Source organism: Galeopterus variegatus, unplaced genomic scaffold, assembly GCF_000696425.1.
Source record: "Galeopterus variegatus unplaced genomic scaffold, G_variegatus-3.0.2 Scaffold6246, whole genome shotgun sequence".
Lineage (NCBI taxonomy): Eukaryota > Metazoa > Chordata > Mammalia > Dermoptera > Cynocephalidae > Galeopterus > Galeopterus variegatus.
Window position 1 is genome coordinate 89024 of NW_007732357.1, and position 10616 is coordinate 99639.

A 10616-nucleotide genomic window follows, 5' to 3' on the forward strand; every position below is an offset into this window, starting at 1 on the left:
CCCCCCCCCCCCCCCCCCCATTCCACCAGCTCTGCCTTCACTCTAGGTAACCATAAATCTACTTTCTTTCTCTACAGATTTGCCTATTCTGGACATTTCATATAAAAAGAATCATACCAGGGGTCTTCAAAAAGTTCAAGGAAAGGTTTGTATTATCTTTTAATTCCATTTTTCCATGAACTTTTTGAAGTACCATCATAAAATATGTGGTCTTTTATGACTTCTTCCACTTAGAATGTTTTCAAAGTTTATTCATGTTGTAGCATGAGTCAGTACTTCACTCCTTTTTATTGCCAAATAATATTCATTATATGGATATACCACATTTTATTCATCAGTTGACGAATACTCAACTGATGGGCTCAGCTCTATTTTTACCCCTTGGAATTTGTTTGTTGAAGAAATCTGTTCCTATAGAGGCTCCAATGGTTTAGAATTTGCTAATTGTATCCCTTTGGTATAGTATGGTCCTGTGAATTGTATCGCTTTGGTATATGCACGTTCCCGTGAATTAGTAATTGGGTCTAGAAGTTATGATCTTCAGGATTTTTGTAAATTTTTTATTTTTTTTCTCCTCCCTCTTTTTTTGGCAAGATCATTTCACAGATGATAATGTTTTACCATCAAGGAGCACATGCACCTAGGTATGTCTGTGATGTTAGCAACCAATGATAATGTCTAGACCCACTCTCTTCAAACCCACTCCAGTTAGGCTTTTGTGCCCACCACTTCACTGAACTTACTCATCAAGGTCACCAATAAGTGCCACGTGGTATGCAGTGGCCAAATCTGTCTTTGTCTGTCTTAATCTATCAGCAGTATTTGACCAAGTTGATTTCTTCCTCTCAAAACATGTTCTTCATTTGACTTCAGGATACCAGTGCTTGTTTTCCTCTTCTCCATGGCTGTTCCTTCTCAGTCTCTTTGATGGTTCTTTCTTTTCTCCTAACCAATTAATATTATTGAGCCCCAGGGCTCAGTCTTTAGTCTTCTTCTCTATCTAAACTCACTCATTTGGGGGCCGGCCCGTGGCTCACTCGGGAGAATGTGGTGTTGATAACACCAAGGCCCCGGGTTCGGATCCCACATAGGGATGGCCGGTTCGCTCACTGGCTGAGCGTGTTGCTGACAACACCAAGTCAAGGGTTAAGATCCCCTTACCGGTCATCTTAAAAAAAATAAATAAATAAATAAACTCACTCATTTGGTGATTTCCCTAGTGGTTTTAAATATCATTTATGTGTTGATAACTCCCAAATTAAAATTTTCCAGTCTGAACCCCTTCCCTGAACTCCAGACATGTGTTGCCAGTTACCAATTTTGACATTTGCACTTGGATATCTCATGAATGTCAAATTGAATATGACCAAAAATGAATTCCTTATCTACCCCTAAAATTTGTTACTCTTCTGTATTCCATACACGTATGCTTCCAACTGCTTAGGCCAAAGACTTGAAGTAATCTTTGACGCCTCTTTTTCCTTCACATCCACAGCAAATCTGTCAGAAAATCCTGCTAACTTTACCTGCACAATATATCCAGAATCTGATCACTTCTCACTATCTCCACAGCTACAATCCTAGTCTAAACCATCAGCACCTCTCACCTGGATTATTGCAACATCCTCTTTATGGGTGTCTCTGCCTCCAATCTTAAACCCCCTACAGTCTAGTCTCAACACAGCAGCTAGAGTAACACTATTAAAAGTTAAAACAGATCAATGGCTTCTCATCATACTCCAAGTAAATACCAAAGTCCTTATAATGGCCTGCAAGGCCCTCTAAAATCTACCACTGATGCTCAATGTCTACACCTACACCACTACTTCCCTCCTTGCTCACTTCAGTTGAGCCACCCTATTCTCCTTTGTAATTCCTCTATCGCGAATGACAAACTTCTATCTCAGCACCTTTGCACTTGTTTTTCCTTCTTCCTGGAAATATTCTTATCCCAGACTGTTCTACAGCTTGTTTCTTTACCTCTTTCAGGTCTCTGTTCAAATAACTCTTCTCACAAAGGTCTTCCTTTACTATCCAATATAGAATTGCAACCCATCCCATTTTCACCTCCCCAGCACTATTTCCCTTTTCTGTTTTATTTTTCTCTAAAGCACTTACCACTTTCCAACATACTACTTAATGTACTTGCCTTCTATGAGGATTTAAATTCCAGAAGGGTAGAGTTTTTTGTCTTATTGTTTAATGTTCTATCCCTAGAACCTAAAACAGTGTGAGGTGCATAGCAATCTTTAATGTGTCAGCTCTCTTCTACTCATTTAGTAGTGACTCCACCTCAAGGAATGCCATAGATATACTACGTAAGAATACAGGTTGTTGTCTGTACGAAAAATCTAAAGTAGAAAGTTATTTGTGTAAATATATAAAGCAAGTATAAAAACAGTATAAATATACCTCTGTTAATTGCTAAAATGATGACAGAGATGGTTGTTAACTAAAGTTATGTTTAAGTTGAGAGTTAAGATAACACTCAAAGGAAAAAATGATTTGTGATAATATATATATATAAAAAAATAAGGCAGGTGGCACAGAGTACCGATAGAGGGTCCTGGTTAACAATTCCTACATTAGACCACACCCAAGTGAGAGGATAACACTTCAAGATAGCCCTCCATTAAGATGAAGGAGCTCCACAAACTGCTTCTATTATCCTACTTACTGTTCCTACCTATCTATTCATGGGCTGGACAGAAAAGATGCTGATGATCATAACTGTTATAATCACAGGAGTATCAGTTTTTCAGATACTGGGCCAAGAACCAAAAGATAGGTAAGATATCCTCTCCCACCTGGTACCTATCTCCTTTTTTGTTTTTTAGGGTAAAAAGAGGTAGGGTGGAGGGGGAGACAGGTGGAGGTATAAAAGTCCCATCAATCCTCCATTTCCATGGGTTCCACATTCCTGGATTCAAACAACTGCAGATCGAGAATTCTGAGGGGAACAATTGTGTCTGCACTGGACAAGTACAGACATTTTTTTCTTGTCATTATTCCCTGAACAATACAGTATAACAATTATTCACATAGCACTTATATCATATTAGGTACTATATATAATCTAGAGATGATTTTAAATACATGAGAGGATGTGCATAGGTTATGCTATGCCATTTTATATCAGGGACTCAAGCATTTGTGGATTTTAGTACTGGCAGAAGGTCTTGGAACCAATCCCTTCCTGATACCAAGGGACAACACCCAGGGATGACAATATCTTCTAAAGATGCCCTTCCTTTGTCTTTGACAGCAGGTTCCTCTAGAGGAAGCTTAGGAAACTTAATTAGGGTTTAAAAAATAAGCCAATATTTGAATATTCTTGTTTTTATGAATACACATACATTAAGGAGTAAATCTTAATGACTATGCTATCAATTTAAAGATCAAAAATGTCACGGCACATACTCTTCGGTTACATAGTATGTAAAATAATATACTGTTTTTCAAAAAGTGATATACAAGTGTTACAGCATAGACCTTTACCTGGGCCACAACATTCTACAGCTCCCCAAAACCTCTACCATTAAGGATAACCACTTAATCCAGGGAAAATCATAAAGCCTAGAAGATATGATTAGACAACCAAGCGATACTTTATTTCGAAAACTGTCACCTTCTCTTTAGAGACTATTTGCTCTTCAATCAAGGACTATGGGGGAGATTTTACTGGGAAAAGTCTATTTAAAAATTAGTTTTATACATGAGTATGTTTGATTAGAAGTTGAAAACCGCTTATACAGTCAATTTCTACCATTCTTGCTTTGACAAAAATATCCAAAGCTAACCCGTTGAACTGGACAATGCTCAATTCTCAACTACTTTACATATATCTCGTTCCAATTAGGTCTGGTAAATTTACAACAAAACAAAAGCCATTCCACTCTGGTGTCAGAAGCCACATTTGACGTACTGTAATTAAAAAAATAAATCACGGCTTTAAAATACAAAATGCCTAACTGCATTTTTAAAAAGGAAAAAAGTACAGGGGCCTTGAGCTGTTGTAAAGATTGTAAACTAATATCAAAGCAAATAAACACGCATTATTAAAAGCATTAAATTAATAGCAGTTAGTCTTAGTAAATCTCTGAAATGGTAATGGAATTCTATTTACTTCACCTGGTGTTGTGAGGGACTGGTATTCTGGCTTCCCTGGACGTTTCTACTTATAACTGAGCCAGTTCAACCAATAGTTACTGATCTCCCGCAGGTCGGCGCTGAGCTGCGTGGGGAATACAAAACTGAAAAGGCCATAATCTCTAGGGGCCGACGAGTGAAGGGCGAAGACTGATGGATCACTAGACTAGGACAGAGTGGAGCACTGCCTCAGATCAACCCCCCTCTCTCTGTTTATAAAAACTAAGACGAAAACTATACTGCCCCACAGACAGTTCCCAACTCTCCCGAGGAGAGGAGGGCGGGCGGCAGGTGGCAGGCGGCCTCGGCTCCTCGTCTTTGTTGACTGTCGCTTCCCCCTACCTTCCCTGCCCCCTTATGAGGGATTACGGAACTAGGCGACAAGCGCCTCGGGGCGGGTGGCCGCAAAGGTAGCTGTGGACCCAACCGGGGCTTCCGGTCCGCCCGGGAGACTCCCTGGGCCGGACTGGGCCGAGAGCTGAAGGGAGCGGTGGGCTCGTGCCGGGCGCCGAGCGCGTCGCGGACTCACCTTGGACACCATTTTCTTCAGCTGGCTCTCCGACACCGCCATGACGGCCGCCCCGCGACTCCCGTCCCTGCAGGCAGAGGGTCAGCCGCCCCCTGACCGCCCCACACAACCGCACACCAAGTGGCCTGCCCCCCACCCCCCGCCTCTAACAACAGGAACTTGGCGCCACGACAGCACTTCCGCTTCCCTTACGTCACTTCCGAGGCTACAGTCCAGGAGAGAAGGGTGGACAGTGCCGCACTGAGGCCCAGCGCGGGGGTGGGTTCCGACCAACTCACTCCTCGTGTGCCTGACTTGGCGGGCCAAATCGGGTCCCAAGTATGAGGGCAAGCCTAAGGGTCTGGGCCGGAATAAGATTGTCAGATATTTCAGTCGCCTTTAGACTTAAGGAAGCAGGTGCAGGGAGGGGAAGAAGTACGAAGGGCTTGTGAGTGAGCCTTAATGACTCATTCACCATCAAGTGGGAGAGCATCGGACTGTCAGTCAGAGAACTGTTCTGCCACTGCCTTGCCCTTGTGATAATAGTAGGCAAGTGCACTTCTAGCTCGGGCTGAAGTTTTTCCCAGCTCTAAGACAGAGGCTTGCATTAGGTGGTGCTTGACGGTTTCTCTGATTATCCGGTTTTTTTTTTTTTTCCTTAAAGCTTAGAAGTCCTTCCTACTACGTTCGCAAGGGCAGACAGAGTGTACGGCCCTTGTTTCTGAGGAGGCCAGACAGTAATTTCTTCTCCAGGATACCTTCCCCTAAGTCAGAATTTCTTTGTGCCCAGACATAAATAATAATACAGGCTGCATTCTACCTTGCGCTGTATTTGTGTAACAGCCTGTCCGCCGTCAAAGTCCAAGTCCTTGAGGACAGACTTCACTTCCTCATTGCCTTGTACGAGTACAGTGCAAGAATGGGTACTCAATCTTAACTGAATTTCTACTTCCCATAAAAGTTCTTCATGGTGACTTATATTATCATGGTTATTCCACATCACCACCAGTTTTATAAGTACAGAGTCATTCAAGGTACTGTAAAGCTTGGGTTTGATAATGCGAAATATGATAGTTTGGGTGATTTTAGTATAGTGCTAATAAGAACAAGGCTGTGGTATTGATTCTCTTCTAAGTTGGCAGCTAAGTGAAGGTTACATACAGAAAGAGGGCCTAATTGAAAGCATATGGAAGTGTCATTATGAATTGTTGCCAGTACACACACACACAAACAAATAAAGGCTGTCCCAACAGGTATTATTTTGGATAACCATATGTTAATCATACAGCTCCAGTCAAACTATAGGTCTATCGTTCCATTGCACCTGCTGTTTTGTCACTTAAAAGCAATGTAGTTTTCAAATTGTTTTTAAAACCACAACTTAGGAGTAACTCCAATTAGAGCAACTCTGCTTTTAGGAAGTGGAGTAGTGCCAGGTAATAGTTTTCTTGCTAAAAACAATTTTTAAAAATTTGAAAACAATTGATAAAACCCAGTCTCTTCATTTTGCACTTAAGCCACTTAAAATGAAATAATTAAGTACTCTGGGTGCGTAGGAATTATATGAAAAAATCTTCTTAATCTGAATAAGTTTCCTTTCACTTAATAAATCAAGCATCACCTGGTGATTTTATTTATTTTTATTGATATGCATATTCATGGGGTACAAACCTGACCGTCACTACCTGTGCCCAAGATGTAATGGCCAGATCAATACTATCAACATGCCCATTACCACAAATTGCAATTATTCCCCATGTCCCCCACCCAATTAACCCCCAACCTCCCTCCCCCTCTCCCAATCTAGCGATTTTAAAATCAAAGTTTATTTTATTCATTATTCCTGATATTTAAGGAAAACATGATGTAAATTGGAAAATAAAAAATTTATCTTCTGCTCCAATAGCAAAAAGGCATTTTAATCCAAGCATCACTAAAAATCATAACAAGAGGCACCCTGTGATTTTGGAAGAGTGAAAAGTGAAAGTTAATAGAAGCATTGTGAATGTCAAATTATCAACAAATGCTTCTTATGTAGAGGACTTATAACATGATTACTAATACTTAACACTCAAGGAAATATCCGATATAGAGAATTCTACATGATGGCCTTCCAGAGAGCAAGGACTATTACTATGCATCTGAGTACTCAAATTCTAACACAGTACTTGGAATAACAGTAGGTGCTCAATAATATTTGTTGTATTGGCATATTCCTTTTATAATGTAGTGAATTCTTGGTAATTCTATTATACAATGTAACATAATAATAATTCTATTATACAATATTTTGTGGTTAGATTATCGTTCAAGAGCATATTAGAAATTAGGTATCAGGAATTATCTAATTTCTAATTAGTTATCAGATTTTAGAAAAGGCTAGCTTAAAAAACACAAGAAATGGTTCTTGCAGCTTTACTTTCCTATTACATACAGAAGGACAATAAGGATACATTGTTAGAGTAATACAAAAATAATCTACCTGTATAATGAAATTACATAGAACTAATGTTTAGTTCTTCAAATGTCCAAGGTTTCTGTCCAGTTAACTCTGGTGGGAATCTTTCCAACATATTAAATACTTTTCTACTTTCTTAAACGTGGAATACTTAATATAATTTCACCCTTTCTGTGTGACTGAAGTTCATTATTATAAGCATCCATTATTATACTAAATCAGCATTAGTTTGACTATTTCCTCTCTATCTAGGATGTGTCTACCCTTATAAGCTTTCTGGCTCTTACCTCCCTGACCACATTCAGATTCATCTATTATATGCTTTCAAAGCACCTTGGTCTTCTTCACAGTACTTATTACACTTGCAATTGTTCATTTATTTGTCAGATCTGATTACTGTATCTCCCACACTAGATTGTAAGGACCAAGACTGCTTGTACCTTATTCAGGCTTGTTCACTATTAGTGCCTGGTGGATGGCAGGCTCCTAATAAATACTAGCTGAATGACTAAATAAATAAACACCTATCTCAGTGCACACCACCCCTACTATTTGCTGAGGAGAAGTCTGGGAAGCCAGGGAATCAATCTTTCTAAACTATGCTATTTTTTGTTTTGTTTTTTAAAAAAGTAAGCCCCTACATGAGAATGGAAGTAATCCTTTCATAGTATACAAGACCACAACTTTAGGGTCTTCTGATAACTATTTTGGCTACTAGGCCTTTCCCCCTTTTTAGTGCCTAGACAAAGTAGAGGTTGCATGGGTAAGTGCCCCTTAATAGCCATGAGATCTTGGATACTAAACTTCAATTTACTTCTCTATAAAGTGATGACGATAATAGTTACTACCTCAGTGTGAGAATTAAATAATAAAGTGCTCATCACACTGCCTGGAAGAAGTGTTGGTGTGAGCTATTACTATTAGTGTCACAATAGTAATAATATGCTATAATTCACATATAAAAATATTGCTATTGACCCATCACCAAAGTGTATGTACTCTGAATCATTTTTTCAGGAGTGGTTAAAGGATTTGCTCAGAACCATCAGTCCATCCAAACTCTCTCCCTTAAGACCAATGGTTATCATGAAAGCCTCATATTTTGACTTCAAAGTAAACTGCTTGACTTTCACTCATAATATTTTTCCACTGAAAATACACATTTCTCTATGGTTCTACTAATATCACAGTAAGTTTATAAGATGTTGGAGATCTTATATAGCCCAGGAAGAGCTTACAGAAAATTTCTGTAAAAAGGAAGTCCCACTAGAAATTGAAGTATACTTTTTCTTCATATATTAAAAAATTTCATTTTCCCTTTTACTATTTTAAAGTGCATGCAAAATTCTTTTCCATTTTTTGGTAGCTAATGAATTTGAAGAAGGAAAATAAAATATTTTACCATTACTAACAACTGTATTTTGCAAAATAAACATTAATATCTTAAGATATGAATGTATACCTAGCACAGATTTTGTAGAACCATACTGGGCCTTCACCTGATCATGTTTATTATAAAAGCTACAGAGTAATTTTCTTTTAAAAATGTATTACTTTCAAAATATTCCCAAAATGCTGAATGTGCTTTCAGTTTAGGACACATAATTTAAAATGATTCGCATTGCAGATGAATGTTTATCCCTGCTATAGGTTTAAAGAACAGTACAGATACCTCAAGAACTCCAAAGAAAATTAGATTTCCCCCCTCCTTGTCTAACTCCTTAAGGATTCAAATTACAAAGCTAACAAAGAAACCATCTACCTTAACCAAGCAGTTTGTAAGGATAAGTAATAAGATGCAGAAGTTCTCAAATCGATATATGTTAGCAAAATTAAATGACCTTTCCTTTCAGGTAACTGCACTTGAGAATCAAAGTTTTAACTGTTGTTGGAGACCATGGATTGAGGATGCACTGCTCCGAAGTTTCTCAGTCACTGTATCTTCTTTCACTGTGGTATTGATGACTTCAGATACTCCCTTGTTTCCAAGAATGCAAGGCAAACTTAAAAACACTTCAGTATTTATATCATAATATCCCTGAAATGAAAAAAGTAGGGATTATAATAGAGCTGACTCACTGCAAAAATAGTTAATATCATAAAAATGTATACTTTCTTGCTTTTCTAGTTCTAGTACAAAGTAATACAAGTTGAACTTTTAAAAAAAAATTTTGTTCATTTATTTTATAAACTCAAGTTACTGTTTCAGAAAATTCTTGGGGGAATCTGAAAGATAGGAGGAATATGGTCACCCTTTGTGGGGAGGTAAGCTAGCCCCCTGTAATATGGGTAGCAGGTTGGGGGCTAAGAAAAAAGATGCTCAGAATGGGGAGCATCATATGGGGAGGGGCATCGTATGGGCTCTGGGCACAGTCAAATAGAGTAAACTCTGTTAAGTTTGTCCTTTCTGTGTTGTATTTTCCTCCTTGTGTTCCTAAGTCTTCGAGAAAATTTGATTACGCATTTGTGCCTCATCTTAGCTGTGCTTTAGGGAATTTATGCTTTGGGTGAAGTGATAAAGGAGAAACTGGAGAAACAGTCTGATGACGACCTGAGACCAGCTGGCACATCAGTCTGGGATGTCTTGGCTGGCTGAGGTGATAAAAGGGCAACCAGAAATTGTTTCTGGAATAGATAAACACTTCTTGGGGATTCCCAAAAATTACATGATGGTAAGAGGACAATCTGGTATAAACCCAGACTTCCCACAGCCAAGCAGGATAGGCCTTAGACCAAACTGCCTCCTCCCGCAAGTTACTTTAAAAGCTGGAGACACTGAAGACACCTGAGTTCGAGTATGAACAACAATACTGCTGGTTTATATTAATAATATTAAAGTTTAAAATATGACGAGAGGCTGGTGAGTTAGCTCAGTTGGTTAGAGTGCAGTGTTATAGCACCAAGGTAAAGGGTTTGGATTCCCATACCAGCCAGCTGCCAAAACAACAAATAAATAATAAAATATGATGAGAGAATAAGAATAGCAATTACCTTTGCTAAAACTGATACAGAATGCACTTTCTTTTTATCATTTACAATACTGTCAACCAGGTCAGCTACTGATAGTCCAACAGACCAGGATCTTTGACCTTTTACCCTTAACAGTTCCATGGCTCTAGGTTACAAAAAAACATGATCTCAGAAAATTTACAAAATATGCACATTTAGTTTTACATTGTTTAAGGTATTAATTAGATAATTTTATGACAAAAATAAGAGTTATACAGCAATTGTTAGGTAAGCCTACAAATAATCTAGTGATTATTTAAGCTTATCTTAAGATGTCAGATAGAGGCCGAGCCCATGGCGCACTCGGAAGAGTGCGGCACTGGGAGTGCAGCAGCGCTCCCGTCGCGGGTTCAGATCCTATATAGGGATGGCCAGTGCGCTCACTAGCTGAGCGCCGTGCGGCTGGTCTCAAAAAAAGGACAAAGGGGCCAGCCTGGTGGCGCACTGCTACAGTGTGCTGCTTGGGAGCGCAGCGGCGCTCCCGCCGAGGGT

The 10616-nt window shown here is 39.1% G+C and overlaps 2 protein-coding genes across 4 annotated transcripts in view; both read right to left on the bottom strand.

Annotated features, from left to right (window-relative positions):
* Positions 1–4864, bottom strand: part of TSG101 (tumor susceptibility 101) — a 52217-nt gene extending 47353 nt beyond the window's left edge. Inside the window, exons 1-2 of one of the 2 annotated variants that reach the window (XM_008590645.1) lie at positions 4679–4826; positions 4132–4234 (exon numbers count right to left, since the gene is read on the bottom strand). Coding sequence is in view for 1 of the 2 variants with exons in the window: in XM_008590644.1 (XP_008588866.1) it covers positions 4679–4720 (42 nt within the window). In the remaining variant the exon portion in view is untranslated. Of the gene's footprint in view, positions 1–4131; positions 4235–4678 lie in introns of both variants that reach the window. The other variant, XM_008590644.1, reaches the window with a different exon arrangement.
* Positions 4865–6853: 1989 nt separating this feature from the next.
* Positions 6854–10616, bottom strand: part of LOC103606049 (ubiquitin-conjugating enzyme E2 variant 3) — a 35425-nt gene continuing 31662 nt past the window's right edge. Inside the window, exons 5-6 of one of the 2 annotated variants that reach the window (XM_008590646.1) lie at positions 10107–10230; positions 6854–9153 (exon numbers count right to left, since the gene is read on the bottom strand). In XM_008590646.1, the coding sequence (XP_008588868.1) occupies positions 8986–9153; positions 10107–10230 (292 nt within the window). In that variant the 3' untranslated portion in view covers positions 6854–8985. The remainder of the gene's footprint in view (positions 9154–10106; positions 10231–10616) is intronic. The other variant, XM_008590647.1, reaches the window with a different exon arrangement.